This window comes from Octodon degus, unplaced genomic scaffold, assembly GCF_000260255.1.
Source record: "Octodon degus isolate 3935 unplaced genomic scaffold, OctDeg1.0 scaffold00033, whole genome shotgun sequence".
In the NCBI taxonomy this organism is placed as follows: domain Eukaryota; kingdom Metazoa; phylum Chordata; class Mammalia; order Rodentia; family Octodontidae; genus Octodon; species Octodon degus.
The window spans coordinates 5,308,436-5,329,695 of record NW_004524609.1 but is presented as its reverse complement, the minus strand read 5'-3'; the positions used below and the strand labels follow the sequence as shown (position 1 = coordinate 5,329,695).

Here is a 21,260-nt window from a genome sequence, read left to right as displayed (position 1 = left end):
ATATATATATTTTAATTTAGGGCAGGGTCTACAGGGTGTACAGGGTCTTGCTACATTGATCAGACTCCTAGCAGTAGTGCTTCTCCTGTTTTCAGCCTCCCAAGTGCTGGGATTACAGGCGCACCACACGCCCAGGCTCAGCGTGCCCCGGGGGCGGGGCAGCACGGCATGCCTAGTATCAAACCCCGGCTGCTGCACTCTGCCAAAGCAGGTGCTTTAGTCTGCTGAGCTATTTGGCTGGCCCTCAAATTATTTTTTAATACATCCAGGCGCTTGCTCCCCAGTACATTCTCTGCAGTCTCGCAGACCCGTCTGCTGTCCACCCCAGGTCACCAAAGGCCCGCTGTTCTGGTTCCTTGGCATCAGCACTCCAGATACGACTCTGCGTGCCCAGCGCCTCCGGACCCAGGACATGCGGTCTGCCAGACCTCTATGAGGCCAGCCAAGCCCAGAGCGGATCACCCGGTTTTCTAAGGATCAACCCACTTCACATTTTAGACCAAGAAGTCTTACAGAGACAGAAATATTGAAATCTAGCTCAGTGAAATCCTGCAAGCAGGCGCAGGGGCCAGGAGTTCGATCCCAGCACCTGCTGTGCCGGCCCCTGCCCCGGGGCGCACTGAAAAGGCGATGGAGACTGGGCATGGTGGTGCATGCCTGTAATCCCAGCTCTTGGGAGGCTGTAAACAGGCGGATCACTATGAGTCTGCCTGAGACCCTGAACACCCTATAGACCCTTCCCTGAAATACAAAAAATAAAATAAAATTAAAATTAAGATGACAACAAGCCACGTGCAGGTACAAAGCTGACTGCAGCAGCCTCAGGGATGCCGTGACTCCAGCCAGGCCACTGCAGTTGGGATCTCTGCCCACTTGGGAGCTGGAGCCTGTTGAGGTGGGGCTACAGCCTTGAGGCGCCTGCAGGGGTGACAGGGGCAGGTGGAGTGTCAGGGGCAGGACAAGAAGGTGGGGAATTTGTAGGGCCAGCCACCCATCCCTGTCCTTCTCCACAATCACCTACCCAGACAAAGAAGCCAGGGTGGGGACAGCTAGGCCACCAGGAGGCGTGCCCACATGACAGGACCCCATGGCTCATTCGAATGACACTGGCAGCTGCCAGCTTGGGTCTCTCCTGACTGAGGTCTGAGTCTGCATGCCCACTCTTCCTTTAGCGTCCATTAGGGCCCTGTGGTCTGCCCCTCCCAGGCTCAGGGCAGAGGACTCTGGTTCTGCTCACGTGTGGGAGAGAAGACAGGGCTGGGTGTCGTGGCGCCTGCCTGCAATTCTAGCACTCAGGAGGCTGAGGCAGGAGGACCCCAAATTCAAGGCCAGCCCAGGCTGTACAGTGAGTTCAAGTCTTACCTGGAGTGCATGGTGAGACTCTATCTCAAAAATCAGAATGGGAGAGGAAACGAGGAAGAAAGGGAGGGTGAGACCAGCCGCCACCCTCAGACCAGCCGCCACCCTCAGCCGCCACCACATCTGAAATGGATTTCCAGAGCCTTGAGAAGGAATCTTATCCACTGGGTGTTGCTGTCCCCTCTTGCCCATTTCAGCGTATTTCACAGAGGGACAAATGGACAGAAACAATGTGCCTGGACCCCTGAGGACACCCAGCAGTGTCGCCCAACTGGATCCTGGTTCTCCCAGCAGGGCCGACTCCAGAGGCCTCTCCGCAGCCCAGGAGGCCAAGCAGCTGCGCCTGGGCGAGCTCTCCAGGCAGCCTGGACCCACAGCCCCCAGCTCGGAAGGCTTTTAACTCCCCGATAGCAAGGAGTCAACGAGGCGGCCAGCCGTGAAATACACTTGAATTCACTCAATTCCTGCCAGAGGATTTTCAGTGACAACTGAAATTGGCCCTTAAAGAATGAAACAAAGATGTTCCTTTGTCCAGAGGGAGACCCTGGGAGGCTTACCACACCGGGCGAGCTGTCTGAGGCAGTCTCAGGGGAATCTACGGCTGATAATCTAACAAATCAGAGGGGTTCGCACTACACTGTAACAGCAGTGGGTGCTTTGAGACAGCAAAGCGCAGGATTGATTCTGCCCGCTCCGCCAGCCGCCAGGCACTCCAGCTAACTCCGCTGAGAAGGAAACGATTTAAATATAGATGTTCACAGGGGAGGCTCTGGGCTGCCCAGAACATGTCCCACGGCCACCCGGGTACCGTCTCCAGCCCCGTCACCTTCCTGAAGCTCGGGACAGGAAAGGGGAGGAAACGCAGGGTAAGCGGCAATCAGATGAGGTAGCCAGGCAGCAGGCAGCTTCCGTCCCAAGGGAAGCACTGACTCCGGAAGCCCCTGCGGTACATTCCCAGAAGCAGTGGGGCGTCCGCCTTCTTCTGATTGTGTCCATGTGGCCTGGAGGTGAAGCCATGAATTCCAAACTCAGTGCCATTTAAACCAAAGGCAGAGACGTTTTTCTAAAAGAAATCAATGAAGGGTCTTACATAAATAAAGAGCAACCTGATGTAGTTTTATTTTATTTAGCACAGGGTCTCACTATGTAGATTGGACTCATAGTGATCCTCTTGCTTACAGCCTCCCAAGTGCTCGGATTACAGGCATGCACCACCACACCCAGTCCCAATCACCGTCTCAGTGCACCCCAGCAGCAGGGCCAGCACAGCAGGCCTGAGGATCAAACCCCTGAGGCCCTGCATCTGCCTCAGCAGGTGCTTTAATCCACTGGCTATTTGGCCAGCCCTTGTAGTTTTGTGTTTTTGGTTTTTGCCAAACCCAGGGATTAAACTCAGACCCTTGCGCTTGCAGGCAAGAGCTTATTTTACTGAACCATCTCCCCAGCCTCTGTAGTTTTTTAAAAGAAATGAAACAATATAAAATAATCCATTCAGCAACTTCCTGAATCAGTACTGAAGAATACTGAACGATTTCAACAAGCAATAAGACTGTATTTCCATGCCATGGTAAGCCTAATTTTGAGACAGAGACTACAGGGGAAAATGACAATGAATTATATTTAAAATTAGAATGATTTTCTTGGTGCCAGCCCCCTCTCTGGTCTCACCATCAAATCCAGACTCGGGGTCCCACGGTCCACAGATCCTCAACCGCTTTTGTGACTGTGACTATGAGCAGGTGGACCAGGAAGCTCAGGGGCGTGGAAGGTCCTGCTGGGACTGCACGCAGGTATGGTCCCAAGGCGTCTGATGAAAGACGGAGCTCAGCCCTCCCACGGAAGTGCTTTACTTGCATGTGCGGCCACCAGGCAGGCGCTCATGGGAGGGCTGGTGAGGCATTTGACGAGGCCCACAGCAGGGTTCTCAACCTGGCAGAGCATCGGAATCTCCCGAAAACCTTTCCAAAAATGCTGCTTTCCCGAACTCCCTGGGACTCCGGGAGAAACACAGCCCTGGACTTTGGGTTGGTCCCAAGCTTCTGGCCTTGACCTCACTGACATCTTGGACTGGATGATTCTACACTGTGGCAAGGGGTGGTGTGGGCACCCATAGGGTATTTAGTAGCAGCCCTGGCTTCTACCTACCCCTCCCTGTACTAAAATGTTTCCAGGCATTGTCCAGCATCCCCTGAGAGAGGCACCAGCCTGGCCGTCCAGTTCTCTGCTGCATTTCTGACAATGATGGGAGCCTGCGCCTCGGTTACCCTATCTGCCTGGGTCACACGCCATCTGCCCTGTCAACCAGTTCCTGCAGTCACTGCTCCCTGAGGACCCCCCAGCTTCTTATGCAACCCCATTATGCTGCTGAAATGTTGCTCAGAGGGTCAGAGAAGTGTTTTGGCCCACAGTCAGGGTGTGGGGGATGAGGACCAGCGAGCCTGCTCTCTCCTCTGTGGCCAGCGGGGTGGTGTCGTACTCTCCTTGTGCCTCTGTCCTGGCTTCTGGTCCCTTCTCTCCACTCATAGCCCATCTCCCGCCTTTGCAGAGAAGAACTGTTCCTACTTCAGACATTTCAACCCAGGCGAGAGCTCGGAGATCTTCGAATTCACCACTCAGAAGGGTGAGCCTGCAGCAGACAAGGGGGCGGGAGGCGGGAGGCGACTTCTGTTGTACACCAGAGCCAGGCAGTCATTGACTGACTTCCTCGCTCCTGGTGAAAAGCATCCCTGGCCTGGTTCCCCCAGCAGCCTGCCACCTCCCCGTCTGGGGCCCCCAAGTGGCGGTACCCGCTTCAGGCACCCAGCATATTCACCAGCTCTGAGGACAGCTCACGGGACATTTCTGGGTAGCTCTGAGTTTCTGCAGGAACGTGTTTCCCAGCAGAACCCAAGGGAAGGCTGCTGTCTCAGGAGCTAAGAAAACAGAGCAAGGGCTGGGGAGATGGCTCAGTAAAATAAGCGCTTCCCTGGCAAGCACAAGGGTCTGAGTTCAATCCCTGGTTCCGCCAAAAAAAATAAAAGAAAGAAAGAAAGAAAGAAAGAAAGAAAGAAAGAAAGAAAGAAAGAAAGAAGAAAGAAAGAAAAGGAACGAAAGTAGAACAAGTGCTCACAGCTTGGAGAAGGTTCTGGGAGTTGAGACCAGGTCCACACATGCAGGGAACAGTCAGGCCCCTCAGGTATAAATCATCCCCTGGGAGGCGGGAGCAACCTTCGGGCCCCTTTACGTCACGGAGCTCAGAGGCACACACACCTCAGTGTCCAGACCAGGCCTGCACAAGCGTGGGTGGCTGCACATAGTGTACATTGCCCACACGGACAGGCGCAAGCGTACGCACACACATCGCCAGAGCCTCACACATGGGACCACAACCCATGAAGCCACACCACAGAAAGAGCCTCATACATGAGGGACACACACACACACACACACACACACACACGCACGCACCAGCAGATCTCACACACAGCACTAGGTGACACCACACACCCTCACACACGTGCTAGTTAACACCCACACTCTGCCCTCTTTCTAGAAGCCCCTAGGCAATCTGGGTCATACCTCCCCCAGCACAGTGCCTCCTTCTGTCTGTCACTTGCAGGAAGATTTCTGCTCTAGAAAACGTCTCTGGGGCCAGCCAGATAGCGCAGTGAACTAAAGCACCTGCCTAGGCAGAGGCAGTGGCTGGGTTCGATCCCTGGCCTGCTGCACCCGCCCCGCCCCCGGGCTGCACTGAGATGGGGACTGAAACTGGGCGTGGTGGCGCACGCCTGTAATCCCAGCATTTGGGAGGCTGAAAACAGGAGAATCACGACAAGTCTGATCTGTGTAGTGAGACCCTGTCCTAAATACATTTTTAAAAAAAAAATGAAAAGAAAAAGAAAAAGTCTCTGGTCACAGAGCCATCCACGGCCTCTGCCCCAGGGGCAGCCAGTGGGTGAGATAAGTCACCCCCTCTCCCCAAGTGTGGCTCTGAGTGTGAGACTCTCAGTCAGGTGTGCAATAGGAATGTCACTGGCCTGGCTAACGGCACAGCTGGCTGGTGGGGATGGGGCCCGGCCTGAGGTGCCCTCTGATTCGCAGAGTACAGCATCTCAGCAGCCGCCATCGCCATCTTCAGCCTTGGCTTCATCATCATGGGCTCCATCTGCGCGCTCCTGTCCTTCCGGAAGAAGCGGGATTACCTGCTGCGGCCGGCATCCATGTTCTACGCCTTTGCAGGTAGCCGATGCCCAGGGTCGCACCCCGTCCTCACCTCTACCTCGGGGCTTGAGCAGAAACAGACGTGGCCAGGTCCTCAGTGACTCCAGGCCAGTTCTGTCTATTTTGCACCGTGACGCTGTCCTCGAGGCACAGAGAAACTGCCCAGAGAGCAGCTACCGAGGGTGGGAGGAAACGCAGCCCCTCTCCCACCAGCCTCCCGAGGGACGAGGGAATTGCATGGGGCGGGCTGGCAAGCGGGTCTGCGGTCCCGGTCCCAGCCGTCTGGAGGAAGTCACCCCTCCCTCAGCTCCCAGCCAGGGCACAGTCAGCTCCTGCATGCCCCGGGTCTGTCCCCAGGGCTGTGCATCTTGGTCTCCGTGGAGGTCATGCGGCAGTCGGTGAAGCGCATGATCGACAGCGAGGACACCGTGTGGCTCAAGTACTACTACTCCTGGTCCTTCGCCTGCGCCTGCGCCGCCTTCATCCTGCTCTTCCTCGGGGGCCTCGCCCTCCTGCTCTTCTCGCTGCCTCGAATGCCCCAGAACCCCTGGGAGTCCTGCATGGATGCTGAGCCTGAGCACTAGAGCTCAGGAAGCTCGGCCCCAGCCCAGACCTTCTAGAGAGCAGGCAGGAGGTGTCCACCTGCCTGGCCTGTAGCCACGGTGGGCCGCTTCCTCTCTGGGGCAACGGTGGGGGCTGCAGCGAGCTCCTCTAGCAGAGAGTGGACTCGAGCCAGACCTGCCCAGGTTCTGAGCGGGAGGGCCAGCAGGCGCACACGTGTTTGGAGAGGCCCCTGCTACAGAGCTAAGGTTGTCCCTGCTGGCTCCTGCGGTCCTTAAAAACCCTACAGGGACAACATGTGGTCTGGGGTCACCTGTGTGGAGAGCCAGTGTCCCTTGCCTGGGTGATAAGACCCACCCTTTGCAGTGAACTAAATATCCCTCCTTGGCATCCAGGAGCCCTGAGGAGCATTTTTAACTGGGTAGAATCTAATTGTGGTTTGAAATAAAAGTTTTTGGAAAACCCCTTTTTTCTTGTGCTTTGCATAACAATTGCTTGGAGTCGGGCAGCACCAGGCGCCCCAGACCCTGGAGGAGAAGGGAAGCCCTGTCCCCAGGGACAGTGAAGACTTTTGGGGTGCAGGGTGGAGAGAAGACAACCAACGTGGTTTAGAGGCTCTCAATTCCAGCTTGTATCTCTGGGCCCTGGGCTTGTTTGGGGTGAAACTGGAAACCCTCTGAGTAGGCAAGGGTGTTAAAAATAGGAGGGGCTATTTCTAGTCACGGAGCATCCAGGGCCAGGATCAAAGTGCTGAAGCAGCCCAGCCGCGGGCTCTGGTTTCTGAGGCCAGATTGTTGCTGCAAAGGACTGCAGGAAGCTGGACTTAGCAGTCAGACCCACGGGGCCGTGCAGAGTGACAACATTTGCGCTCCTCTGCCTTCCCAAACCCCACTGTGACCACCTGGACACAAGTCAGCCATGGCCAGCAGACGGCAGTGGCCCGCATGTGCCGGGCCCTGAACACCGCAGTCCTGTTTGCAGCTCATTTCTGCCAGCACTGCGGCTGGCGAACTTCAGCCTCGGAACGAAGCGGGTCGGCCCACTGCCTCCCACGCGGCCTGCGACTAACAGGGGCTTTGGACGTCTGTAATGGTGTTGAAAAATCCAAAGAATATGCTATGACTATCAAACTTACTTCATGGCACATGAAAATTATATGAAGTTCAAGGTTTGGTGTTCAGGGATAACGTTCCCTTGGCTCAGAGCCGGGCCTGCTCCGATGGGGGCACCAGGAAGCTGCTTCATCAGAACCGCAGCATCGAGGAGACGCAGCAGAGGCGTCTGGCCCTGCGAAGCCCAAATCTGCTCTCTGGCTCTTTCTGAAAACTAGTTGCCGCTCTCCTTCCAGAGAACTGCCCGCTTCTGGGTCAGTTTATTCAACACCTGCTGTTTCCGTTTGTAAAAGAGACAGAAAAGGAGCTGGGCGTGGTGGCCAGGCCTATGATCCCAGCACTCTGGGGGCTGAGGCAGGAGGATCACAAGTTGGAGCCGAGCCTGAGCAATTTAGTGACTTACTGAGACCCTGTCTCAAAATAAAAGACAGAAAAGGTCTGAGCATGTAGCTCAGTTCAAAGGCGCTCCCGGGGTTCAGTTCCTCAATACAAAAGAAAAAAGACATTTGTTCATTCTTCATGTAACTTGGCACAAGACTAAGTGGAAGGAAGGGAGGAAGGCAGTGAGCATCAGGGTCCACGGAGGGGTGGGGCCGGGTGTGGAGGAAACCTCAGGGGGACAGAAAACCCACCCTGCTTTTGAGTGAGGGACCAAGTGGAGAGTATGGCTTGTGATTCAGAAACCCAAAAAGTTTAAAGGGAGAGAAGGGATGCAGAGCCAAGAATCTGAACCTCAGGAAGCCCAGGAGGGGGTGCTGTGGAGAGCTGGCAGAGTGTGGCCGCTGGCAGCAGCCTCACAGCCAACATCAGGGCACTGATCGGAGATACAGGCACGGAGCGCTGGGGCAAACCAGGAGTGCCAGGAGGACATCAGGATGCAGGCAGACTGGCCAGCCAGGCCTCCGGCCACAGGGTCTGAGCAGAACAATAGATGGCTTCCTCCCCAAGCCTTTGGAAGGTTAATGTTGTTGTCTTTTTCTTATTTTTACTGTTAGCAGAATCAGACTGCTATGCTTTCTAATTTTTTTTTTTTTTTTTTTTTTTGCGGAACTGGGGTTTGAACTCAGGCCCTTGCGCTTGCCAGGGAAACGCTTATTCCACTGAGCCATCTCCCCGGCCCCTTTTTAATTTTTAATTTTTTTTTTTGTGCTATGCTTTCTAAATGTTTACATGGCTTCCTGTTTCTGGATTGCTTGCTTGCTTACTTCCTTGATTGACTGACTGACTGACTGACTGATTGACTGATTGATTGATTTGGTACAGGGAATTGAACCTAGACCCTTTGCACTAAGCTACATCCCCAGCCCTTCTTTGTTTTTGAGACAGGGTCTTGCTAGATCACTCAGTTGCCAGGTGCAGTTGAACTTTGGATCTTCCTGCTCAGCTTCCCAGAGTGCTGGGATTATAGGCATGTGCCAGTGCACCCAGCTTCTGCGTGACTTCCTAGTAGAATAGCTTGGAACCCTGTTTTCCTTCACTGAGAGAGGTTTCAGTACACCAGAACCAGGATGTGGAGGGAAAGCAGGGGGAGTAGCTCCCAGTTTCCTTGACTCTGCAGAGAACAAGTGTGTAAAATCAACAAGGGAACAAACCAGCCAGAGCAAGCCTGGAGATCGCCCCTCTGCACTCCGACTGCCGGCTGCCGCTTGCCAAGCTGGACTCCAGCAGGAGCAGGGGCAGACTTGCTCGCGCAGGACCTAGCTGAGAAAGGCAAAACCAAGGCTCAGTGTGGTCCAGAGCCTGTGCTCACTGGGAAACCCATCCCTTCCGGCCTCCTGCTTGGGCTCAAGTGAATTTAGCACTCCCCATAGCACTCAGCATTTCCTGGGCATCGTCAGAAGTTAGCCGAGCCCAAGGAAGCAACTCAGTCACCAAGTGAATACTATTCAAGTGTGCACTTGCTTTGGTTGTGGTACTGCTGTCATTTTAGCCCTTTTTTAGCATGCAATTCAGTAGTGATAAATGTACTTTTTTTTTTTATGTGTTTAGTACAGGGTACAGAGTCTATAGGGTCTCACTACACAGACCCGACTTGTAGTGATTCTCCTGTTTTCAGCCTCCCAGGTGCTGGGCTTACAGGCACGTGCCACCACGCCCAGTCTCAGTCGCCCTCTCAGCGTGCCCCGGGGGCAGGGCTGGGGCTGGCACCGCACTCCGGGGATAGAACCCTGGCTGCTGCGCTCTGTCTAAGCAGGCGCTTTAGTCCACCGAGCTATTTGGCCGGCCCGAAAAGTACACTCTTGGCATGCACCAATCTCCACCATCCGTCTCCAGAATTCCACTCATTCTCCCCAAACTGAAACCCCCTACCCACCCAGGAAGCGCTCACCACTCAGCCTCCCCTGACCCGGGCCCCTGCACTCCGTGTCTCGTCTCTGTGTGTCCGTTCTCTAGGATGGACCTGTACAGAAGTTGTCCTTCTGTCCCAGGCTTACCTCACTTAGCATATCGTCCCCAAGATCATCCTGTAGCGTGTGTCAGCACTGCCCTCCTTTCTAAAGGAAAATAGTATCACACTGTATACATATACACACCTGGCTTGTATGAATTCCTCTGTGGCCGGACACGTGTTATTTCCAGCTATTGACTGTTGGAATAACGCTGCTAGGAACAGGAATATTCAGATCCCTGCTTTCAATTCTTTGTATATAGTAAGTGGGATTTTAAAATTAAATTTTATGCAAAATATTCAGGATGAATAGTGTCAGAATTTCAAATGGGGATTTTTATTGATTTTTTTTTTCTCCTTATGTGTCATTCTTCTATGGCTCAGCATGGCACTAAAAGTGTAATTATCCCCCCATAAGGGAGAAAACTTAAGGTCAGAGTAGGGTTGCCTGCTGTTACCTGGTTAACTGGCGCCAAGCAGGGATTAGAGCTAAGGCTGTTAGCACCTCTGGTCTGACCAGGACCCCTTGCCACTCTTAAGCTGATAATGGGCAGGACTGAGAGCTGTCCCACTGTCCTTGTTAATTCATAGTAAGCACGATCCAAGAGGCTTGACTATAGAATTCTTTGTTGAAATGGAAGTTTCAAGAATCCCTGGGTACCTTTGGCCATTTTTTCTCACTTCCTCCGAGAAAGAAGGACTATGCGTCAATCACATTCTATTGCAGTGCTGTCCCTGCCACTGTCACTTGCCCAATTTTGACCAAAAATTTTATTTACAAATTCATTTCTAATTGATAAATCCTGCTCACTTTCAGAAAAGATCATAAATAGAAGCTGGGCTTGGTGGCACAGGCCCGCAGTCCCAGCTCTGGGGCGACTGAGGCAGGAGGATTGCTGCAGCTTGGGCTACACAGTGAGTTTAAGGCCAGCTTGAACTGCATAGTAAGACCCTGTCTGAAAAAGACAAGAAAAAAAAAAAAAAAACAGCCCAGAAGAGGAGACCAGTCACTAAAAACCCATGGCATGGAACGGATCTATTAAGGCAATGACAGAAGCCTGCCTGGGATGCAACCGCGTGGGCCCCTGCCTTCGCTGCCCACACTCGCTCAGCAGCAGCGAAAGAGGCCATAAATTAATCCCCACCCAGGGCATCGATCCACACAGCCAAGAAAGTTAATTAAGGTAATTGCTGCTACAAGGAGAGAGACTGTCTGTTCTTTTGACTTTGGCCCTGATGAGGTTTTTGTTTGTTTGTTTGTTTTTTAACCTGATATTAAAGGGGTAACTTCTTGAACATGTTTAGCATTTGGGGCTTAGATTTGTCCTCAGGACCCACAAAGCGGTCCTGGTCACCCCGCAGAAAAACGAAGGACAGGAAATCCGTCTGCGAAACCACAGCCTGAGAGTTCTTGGCTCAGAGCCGCAGGCGCTCGAGCCGGTTTCCCTCGAGGCTGGCGCTCGCAGCGGCTGCCCAACCCCACCGTCCCAGGGACGAAGCAGACGGCTCTGCTCCTGCAGACCAAGGGTTTCGGGGCGCCAGGGCGGTGGCCCAAAGCGGGGCTGAAGCCAGGGAGAACTGATGGAGTGTCTGCTCCTAGTGCAGGCCAGGAGCTGCGAGGGCTCCCGCACCCGGGGGTGGCTCTGCGGATCTCTGCGTGGCTGTCCTGGACCCCGCAGCGGCCGTCCTGCAGTTGCGCAGAGGCGAAGCTGTCCCTTGGCAATTCTGGCTGGAGAAGCAGGATCCTCCTGACTGCTCAAGGAGCAAATACTTAGCCAGGGATGCCGTGGGGCGCGCGGAGGCCCTTCAGGGCTCCTTAACCCTGCCGCCCCCCCCCCTTGGAAGACAGAGACCCCGGTGTCCCAGCAGCACGGCGGCTGGTTTCCTGCCTACCGGCTGCAAGCTCCTAGGTACAGGGCCCGCCGACACGGCCCAGGGCATAGGCGGTGCCTGAAAGAAGAAAGAAGCGGCAGGCAGGAAGAGGCGGCAGGGTACGCAGTGACTGACGCACGCACGTAGGTCTGCGCCAAGCAGCGCTCCGCTGGAGTCAGTGCGTGTGCTGAACCGCCTATGGGAGCGCGTGCGCGCGGGTCCTGGGGGCTCTGTGCTCTGAGCTACATCCCCAGCCCGTTGTATTTTGAGACGGGTTCTCCGGTGCTAAAAACACAAGAAAATGGAAATTATAGCACCATCATTTTGAAACATGACAAACTGCAGATTAAAAATCGCCCTAATGGGGGCCGGGGAGATAGCTCAGTGGAATAAGTGCTTGTCTGGCAAGCACAAGGTCTTGAGATTGATCCCTGGTACCACCAAAAAAAAAAAAAAAAAAAAAAAGTCGCCCTAAAATAACTCCTTATTTTCTTTTACTTTGTTCTTGTTGTTTCTGAGCAGTACTGGGGACTGGGCCAGAATTTTCACACTGAGCTACGTCCCTAAAATGAGAGCTGCAGCCCAGTTCTAAATTTTGAGACAGGGTCAGTAGTCAATAAGTCGCCTGTGCTAGGCTCAGACATTTGATCCCTCCTGTCTCGGTGTCTCCGAGTGCTGGGATTAAGGGTCCAGGCCACCGCGCGCAGCTATGGAGTAACTTGGTGATAATGATGACGTGGCACTGAGGCCGTGTCACGTGCCGATCTGGGCTTTCGGCCTCCACTTTTTCTCCTCCACCTCACTGCAGCCCTGCAGCTTCGCTACTACTATCACCCCCGTTTTACAGGGGGAAAGGACCAGACTTGGAAAGGTTATTTATCAAACTCAGGCTCACACACTGGCAGCGTCAGCACGTTGACACCGCAGTGTCAGAGCGAAGAATCTTTTGCGTTTCTGGAAGCGGAGCCGCTAGCTCCCTTGCTGTGTACTGTGGACTTGGTGTCCCTGGGCTCATTTTCTGGAGACCAAGCGTTTCCAGAGGTCCCTCCTGAACTTTGTATGGTTCACTTCCTAGTTTGCATATGCAATTTTAATACATTGGAAGTCCCTGAAGAGTTAAAACTTGCTCTGGAACGTTTCTTTAAATTTTTTTTTTCTTCTATATTTTAGGGCAGGGTCTGCAGGATCTCTCTATGTAGATCGGACTCACAGTGATTCTCTTGTTTACAGCCTCCCAAGTGCTGGGATTACAGGCACGCAACACCATGCCCAGTCTCAGTGGCCGTCTCAGTGCCCGTCTCAGTGCACCCCAGGGCAGGGCTTGCATGGCAAGCTGGGTATCCGACCCTGGTCGCCGCATCTGCCTAAGCAGGTGCTTTAGTCTGCAGAGCTATCAGGTTGGCCTGGAACTTTCTTCTAAGGAAACTTTAAAATGACTTCAGCTCTTTCTCTGCATACATCCCAGTGTGTTTCACAAATCAGGATTCTCATTTTGTATTCATCTTTGCAAAATTCAGGCCTGTTCATGTCTGCTCAGATGAATCGAGCAAGTGCATATTACTATTTATCTTTATTAAGCACAGTGTCTGCACATATTGCCTGACCAAAATAAACAAGATAATACTGACTCTGACATCAGACTGTCGCTGTTTTTCCACAAATCCCAGTAGCAAATGCTTGCATCCTTTGGAACAGCACAGTGAAGCTAATGAATTTCTACAGAAGCTGTCAGGAACATGCGTGTGCTAAGTGACGTATGCAAGCACACTGCTAATCTCCCTTTTGCACTTAGGGTCTAGCCTAAGACCTTGTCAGAGAAAAGGAATCCACGTGCTTAATATGTGAGAAAGCCCTGAGCCTTAGCTCATGTTCAAGATCCCTTCCAGCCAAGGGCAGTGAAGATCACATGATCCAGGCTCCAAAGATCACCTCCAGATACAGGCCTTATTGTGTGCCTTTCAGAGGGCCAGGGATGGTTTTTTTTTTGTTTTGGTTTGGTTTTTTGGCGGAACTGGGGATTGAACTCAGACCCTTGCACTTGCCAGGGAAGCGCTTATTCCACTGAGCCATCTCCCCAGCCCCCAGGGATGGCTCTTGGATGTGTGACAAAGGCAAAGATGACAGGCAGAGTGAGCACGGTGTGTGGGGTCGAGTGGCCCTTCTGGCCTCCCATTGCTGCCTACTCACTAACAAGTGTCTGAAAGTCACTTTCGGATCTCTTCTCGTGGCTGTCTGGCTTTGCACTCACTTCTCAAGCCTTTCAGCTTATCCTCCAAGACCCCACAACACTGAACCTGCTCTTCTGATAGACACCAGTGACTTCCGAGCTGCAGCCAACAGACCTCTCTGGAGCATTTGCTACTTTTTTTTTTTTTTTTCTGTTTAATTTTAAAATTCTGATTTTCTGTGAGCTTTTCTTTGTAGAATGTCTCTTGTTTCCATCACCTGCCCTTAAAACTTGGTGTTTCCTAGCAGGGCATGATGTGGACATTGGGTAATCCAAGCAGTGTAGGAGGCTGAAACAGGAGGATTGTAAATATGAGCCCTGCCCAGGGAACTAAGCAAAACTCTGTCTTTAAAAAATAAAAAACAAAAAGGGGTCTGGGGTTGTAGATAAGTGTGAAGACCCTGGACTAAGTCCCCACTGCCAAAGAAAAAAAATATTTCCAAAATGTCATCTCACCAGTTTCTGGGAAATCCCACTTATTTCTACGGCCTGTGCATCCTGTGATAGTGATCCGCAGCCCAGCCATCCTGGCAGGTGGCAGATCGCTGTGCCGCGGGCATTCTGCAGGAATCTGGCTCCTCAGGGCTTCCACTCCACCCCAGATGCCTGAGCCCAAACCCTTCCCACAGCTCCTCTGACCCAGTCTACTCGGCCCTCTGGCTCCTTCCTGCTCACAGACTGCACACAACCACGTGCTCATTCCAGAAACCGCTGCTGTGCTCTGAGCCAAGCCTCCCAGACCGGACTTCCGGGCCATGCAGCCCTGTCTTTGTTCCCCTGGCCACTGCCTGACATGAGCTCTCACCATCTCTCTGCCACGTGTGTCCTGGGCACTAGCCACCCAGGGCACACTGGTCCAAACACCCTGAGCTGGGTCACATCCTCCACACCAGGGCCATTCACTCGAGCAAGTTCTTACCAACTAGAGCTCTGTCCTGTTGGTGTGTTAACAGTATACAGTGCTTAAAATAACACCTGCTTATTCCCGTACCCTACGCTACAAGTCAGGAAACTGCAGTCTGTCTTAGGATGGCTCCTCTGGAGACTTTGGGTGCGAACCCATTTCTTTGCCTTCTCCAGCTTCTATAGAGGTCAGCTTTCCTTAGTTTGTGACTCAGTCACTTGAATCTCCGCTTCTGCTGCTTTTTCATTTTTTATGTATTTGGTACAGGGTTTCACTACATAGCTCAGACTTGTATTGATCCTCCTGTTTTCAGCCTCCCCAACGCTGGGATTACAAGCATATACCACCATGCCCCGATTTGGTCACCAGCTCAGTGTGCCCTGGGGCGGAGCCAGAATGGCATGCAGGACGGGGGATCAAACTCTGGCCCCTGTGCTTGCCAAAGCAGGAGCATAATCCACTGAGCTATTTTGCTGGCCCTTCAAATTTCTGTTCCTGTCATTGCACCTCTCTCTCGCCCTCTTGCCTCTTATAAGGACCCCATAATTGCACTGAGCTTTTTTTTTTGAGACAAGGTCTTACCATGTAGCCCAGGCTGGCCTTCAACTCACAGCAATCCTCCTGCTCAGCCTCCTAAGTGCTGGGATTACATGTGTGTGCCACCACACCAGGTTATACTGAGGCTTTCCAAAAGTCTGAGATAATCCATCTCAACATCCTTCATTTAACCCACTTGTGAGGTCCTTTTTCCACATATTCACAGGTTTGGGGATGACACTTGAGGGGGAACATTATTTTGTCCTCTACCTTGATTATCGACATTGTGTGCTAGATAAGGCACTATGCAAGGCTAGGGCATAAGGAGGAACGAGTTTTGGGGTCCTGACCTTCAGGAACTTAGGTTCAATGAAGTGTGACTTTATTTTTCTAGTAGCTTTATTTGGTACAATTTAGATGTAATAAACACATTCATCATAGAGAATTTGTCCCTGTACATGATATATCTTGCTTCTGTATTTTTCCTGTTCCTCTCCCCTTTCATCAACCCATCTTCCCTGGAAGACAATGACTTTAAGGTCAAGTCTGGATGGCCCGACGTCCTGGGTAGGCGGAAGAGTCTCAGCAGTTCCAACAAGAGCTAGCGGATACTGGTGGTATGATCCTTGCAGCCCTGCCAGACCTTAGGACAGGGTGTGTACCCTGAACCCCTGTGCTGCACACCAGCGCCCTTGCTGTTAACCACATCACCTACTGGATCAAGGTCTGCGACCTCCTCATGGATTGACTTGTGACCCTTGTGAGAGGTACAGGCTCTGGATCCCACCTGCCCTGCAAGGACCCTCAGTGCCCCACTGCCCCCACATAGACTCCCGGTGTCTGCCATCTGTATGCCCCGAGCTCCGTTGTTTCTTTTGACCTTCTCCTATACCCTAGGCCTCACTCTCCAGCCGCCTCCCCACCAGAGATCCTGAAGGTCCATTAACTCCCGACTTCCCCCCTGAACCTTGGCCGTTCCAGTGGCTTTCTTTGACCTCCACAGCCCCTTGGCCTCTTTGCACTTGAAGCATGTGAGCCCCTGGGCTTGCTAGACCAGACCCCACCCCACCCCTGAAGCATACTTCGCTTCAGTGTACAGAGAAACCTGTTTTTGCTTTGCTTTGCAGTACTGGGGATTGAACTCATGACCCTGTGCTTGCCAGGCAAGTGCTTATTCTACTCAGCTATCTCCCCAGCCCTGAGAAACCTGTTTTAAACACTCCTCACCAGCCACCTGTATGTTCTCTGGGTGGTCATCAGCCCCCTCGGGTATATGTCTTCACATGTAGTGTGACCACCTCTATTGTTCATCTCTGGTCCCAGTCAGGGACTGCTCTGCGTAGCTCTCTTGATCCTGTTTGCCAGCCTTGTGAGTGGCAACAAGAGCACACTATGCCATCAGTCACAAGTGCCAGGCATTTTATCTAGTCAGTGAAGCAATTTGTTTGTTCAAAACCAAAACATGATGTAGGAATTACTGGTCAAAAAAAAAAAAAAAAAAGGTCAAGGGCTGGCCAGATAGCTCAGCAGATTAAAGCACTTGCTTAGGCAGTCGCAGCAGCCAGGGCTGATACCCAGCCTGCCCTGCCGGCCCCGCCCCCGGGGTGCGCTGAGACGGTGATTGAGACTGGGCACATGCCTGTAATCCCAGCTCTTTGGGAGACTGAAAACAGGGAGATCACTATGAGTCCGAGCTATATAGTGAGATCCTGTACACCCTGTAGACCCTTACCAAAAAAAAATTATATATATATATATATATATATATATATATATATATATATAAGGTCAAGTCTTAACACGCTGAGATTTAGCAGGATTATTTGGAAACACAGATTGAGCATGGCTTGCTTGCTCTCTGCTAACCTACGGAGGCCTACATATTCTACAGGCCCAGTTTGTACACCATGAGGTCACATGTTCTCCCACCCTCAGGACAAACTTCATCCTTCTTTCCTTGTGTCTTTGACATTTTGTTCATATTTCCAGTACAGCTCATTGGGCATGAATGCCTTGCTGATTATAAGCTCTTCGAAGGACTGTATCTTCTTCAGAATCATCCTAGTACCTAAAACCCTCCCCGCCCCGATCCTTGTTCCACATCTTCCACACAGTATCCAGGATATTGCCCTCAGGACATGCTGGTATGCTGAGCAAGTGCTGTTGAGGGAGCAAATGGGTCTCATGCAGCAAGCTGCAAGGGAGCCGGACACACTGGCGTACACCTGGAATCCCAGCACTTGGGGAGCTGAGGCAGAAGGGACACAAATGCAAGCCAAGCAGGGGAAACTGATGACTTAGCAAGCCCCTGTCTCAAGACAACTTAAAAAAAAGGAGCAAGGGACATAGCCCAGTGCAAAGGCTTAGGTTCAATACTAGTATGGGGTGGTGGAGGCTGGAGCTACCAAGAAGACTGGGAAAGCATAGCAAGGAAGACTGTGTAAACAAGAAAGGAGCCTGACAGGCTGGGGATATAGCTCAGTGGCATAAGCGCCTGGCTGGCAAGTGTAAGGTCCTGAGTTCAATCCCTGGTATCGCAAAAGGAAAAAAAAAAAAAAAAGGGGGGGGGAGCTTGAAAGGACTCCCTCCTGATCCAGTTCCCCAAGTTCACAGGCCTGCAGCCAGAATGAATGTCTTTGTCCCCAGCTTGACCCAGATGAGTGGGACGAAGCCAGCTCCATCTGCTACAGTGGCGCCCAGGGATGCATGGCTCTGACATGAGTTTCTGAGTTACAGCCACCAGCTGACAGCCTTAAGTTCAAGAGATTCCCAGAAGCGCCTTGCTGGGAGGTACAAACCCACCTTTAATTAACTTACAAAGAGTGTTATTTTGGCTTAGTTTGCGAGGTTTCCATCCATGACAGACTGCCCCTGTGTCAATCACGCCCTGGCAGGTACGCTTGGCAGAGGAAGCCATTTGCTGCTTGGCAGGGAAGGAAAAGACAGACCTGTGTCCCAGTCCCTTTCTAGCTCATGCCCCGCAGTAACCCAAAGATCACCCCCTCGGCTCTACTGCCTGTGCCTCATGCTGGGGCCATGCCTCTAACACATGCATCTTTGGGGACACTTAACCCGCACTGTCGCCCCTAGAAGTATAATTCATTTCTCCAGATGATACCTCCTCAGTTGCCTACCTCCCAGGCAACTTTTAATTTTGCCCAAGGTGAATGGAATTTGCTTGACACTGCAAGACTTCTAGAGAAAGCCTGTCTCAAGCACCCACTTTGGGCTGGCTTTGTAAAACAGCATGTGGGGCTAAAGACTGGGGACAAAGATGACACTCGCTTTTGTGACTTCAGGATCTTCCCTTTATGTTCTCTGGTACCTTTTGCATGTAAGGAACACAGGCTGAGGACTCCTCAGACCATCCTTGAGGTTTTTCTGCAAAGCCTCTGACACGTACTTTCTACCCACATCCAGCTGGCTTGTCATTAATGCCTCTTTCCAATTAGGAAGCCAATACCATCCTCGGCTCCCTTTGAGCAGCCGGCCACCTTCCCGAGTCCGTAGCTAGCTCCTCCCCAGCAGCCAACCAGAACCACTTTGTGCTCGGATCAGCAGCTCCGTTTCCTGAAACCATGGCTTAGATCAATTTGCAGAGCACCAGTTTTAATGAGCTGCGAGTGGGATTATACCATTTTTTGCAAGCTACCGCTTCTATTCAATTTAATTGCTTCTCTCTGCAGATTTAATATCAACAAGGGCTTTAGACAAGAGAGAACTTTACCACATTTCCAGAACTCTGCATGGTGAGTATATGCCTACAGACCAGGCTATGTTAGGTAGGCAGCATCCATCCAAATTGACATAACCATGGCGACGCTGTCAAGTAAAAGGTTCCAACAGTGATACCTGGCAAGACACAAAATACTTGCGAATGCTACTGCTTTGCCGCTGTTCAGAGCTGCAGAGTGGGTGGGGATGTCACTGCACCAAACAGCTTACCTCAGGCCACCACTCCTGCCAAGTATTGTCACCTGCCACGTTATTTGTCAAGGTACTGTATCGGCAAAGGATGCCAAAGAGGGGAGAGTGTTAAGTTTTCCTTTCAGTCAAACCTTGAGATCCATGCATTTCAGCAAGCACCCACAAAGGCCTCTGTAAAGGTGGAGCACTAGTGCTACAGACAGAGATGTAATCTGTGTTTCCCATAAGCTCCCAAACTCAAAACTGTAATAAAGAAAATTATGACAACTCTCAATTGTAGGCACAGAGGAAAAGGGGAATACAGCCTGAAGGCCTGAAGTCGGTGGGAAAATCCAAACAGGCCCCATGAATTTAGTCTTAACAAGCAGAGCTCCCCTAAGAAGCCTTGGCGGGGTGGGGTGAGGCAGAAAGGCTCAAGGGAATGCTTCAACAACCAAGTCAAGGGCTTGGCTCGGGCAGGAATGGGCAGTGTCTGTTGCGGCCTGGTGGCTGCAGCTCAGGAACCAGACTTGGCCTGCTTCAGCGGTCCAGCTAACTTCAGGGGCGGCTCTTCTGAGGAAGAGGGGCACAACTGGACTGCCTGCCAGACTTGGCAAAAGGAGCCGGCAGTGGGGCAGTGCACTCAACGGGGGGCTCTTGGACTCATCCTGAAAGGAACTGTTCAGGACAGAGCCACAACTCAGGCACCAGCCACTACGACTCAGGGGTCCACAGAGAACTCGGGGCTCTAGATGAACCAAACTCAATGCGAACCCCTCTGCACCCCCACACCCCAGCTCTTCCCAACAGGACGCCTGTGTTCCACACACATTTCCCACCTTGCACGTCTGATGAAAGCCTATCAGTTAGTTTCATGTTAACTTTCACGCGTGCACTCTGCAGGTGTTCTAAAGGGTACCCATGAGGCACAGGATTAACATGGGGCCTATTTGCATTTTCCCACCGACTTCAGGCCTTGGGTCACTTCATCTAATGCAGAGTTCAAGTTCTTAAATCCACTTGACTTATAAAGACATTTTTTCTCAAAATCCAGAGCTTTGTATCGTTGTGTCGATTCATAGAAGAGATAACCAGCAATGAATATAAATTTTAAAACTGTCCGCTTCAAAGGCCACCCGTCCTATTTACTTACATTACAAACACAGGATATTCATGCTAGATTTACAGTGTTCCATGAACAGATGTCAAAAATAGGCAGGGCCACAAAGCATTTGGTGGCCACACGATGCTTCTCAAAATCTCTTCATAGCAGATGCAAACAATCACTGCTCCAATAAAAAGCCACCCTCACTCTGGGCAGTTTTCTACACTTTCAACTACTGTTTTCTGAATAGCTGAATTAAGATCTATTACACACTGCTATGAAGTCTCTTATTACACCTGCATACTTATATGAACTAGCCTTGAGTTCTCAAATTTTGGGCAGCAAAAACACACAATGAACAACTAAGTGACTTGGAAAGAGGACCTTGTATTTCGTAAAAATTCAGATCTTGTGCTGAATGACAAACTGAAAAACATTCTTTTTTTGCTGACCACTGATACCCTTTAAAATTCCAAGTAACACTGTACATCTTAAGGCCTTTGCTACTGCTTAAGTTGGGGATTTCTGAGACAGGACCTCACTCTGTAACTCAGACTGGCCTTTACTTCCCTACGTAACCCTGGCTGGCCTTGAGCTCACGGCGATCCTCCTGCCTCAGCCTCCCAAATCCTGGGATTATAGACACAGCACCAAGCCAGGCTCACTTTGGGGATTTAAATGAAGTCACAAATTTCTGGAGATGATTTATAACTTTACAAACTGATGTTGAGTTCTCACATTTACACTGATTTTTATCATTTTAGTGCCATGCTTCTGCAATACCTTTGAACTTAGAAGAAAACAAAATTACAGTTCACACATAATAAATAAGTCTGCAAATTATTAAAAAGGCATTTTATTATAAATACATTTTAGTTGTAGCAGTAAAATACATTTTGTGTTACCATGAATTTTTTAAAACAAAAGAACTTCACTGAGACAACGATCGCACTGTAGGAACTGTAGACCCCAAGTTGAAAACCTGTTCTAAGGAACCAAAGTAGCTAAAATAATTCCAGAAATTAAGCTATAAAAGGAAAGACAAAGACAGAGAAAGAATAAAAACCCTAGAGAGTAGCTTTGGGGTT

At 51.3% G+C, this 21,260-nt stretch overlaps 1 protein-coding gene across 1 annotated transcript in view; it reads left to right on the top strand.

Moving 5' to 3' along the window:
• The window catches only part of Cacng1 (calcium voltage-gated channel auxiliary subunit gamma 1), an 11,177-nt gene extending 4,591 nt beyond the window's left edge, over positions 1–6,586 (top strand). Inside the window, exons 2-4 of the mRNA XM_004630036.2 lie at positions 3,905–3,979; positions 5,440–5,577; positions 5,917–6,586. Of these exons, the coding sequence (XP_004630093.1) occupies positions 3,905–3,979; positions 5,440–5,577; positions 5,917–6,143 (440 nt within the window). The 3' untranslated portion in view covers positions 6,144–6,586. The remainder of the gene's footprint in view (positions 1–3,904; positions 3,980–5,439; positions 5,578–5,916) is intronic.
• The last annotated feature ends 14,674 nt before the right edge of the window (positions 6,587–21,260 follow it).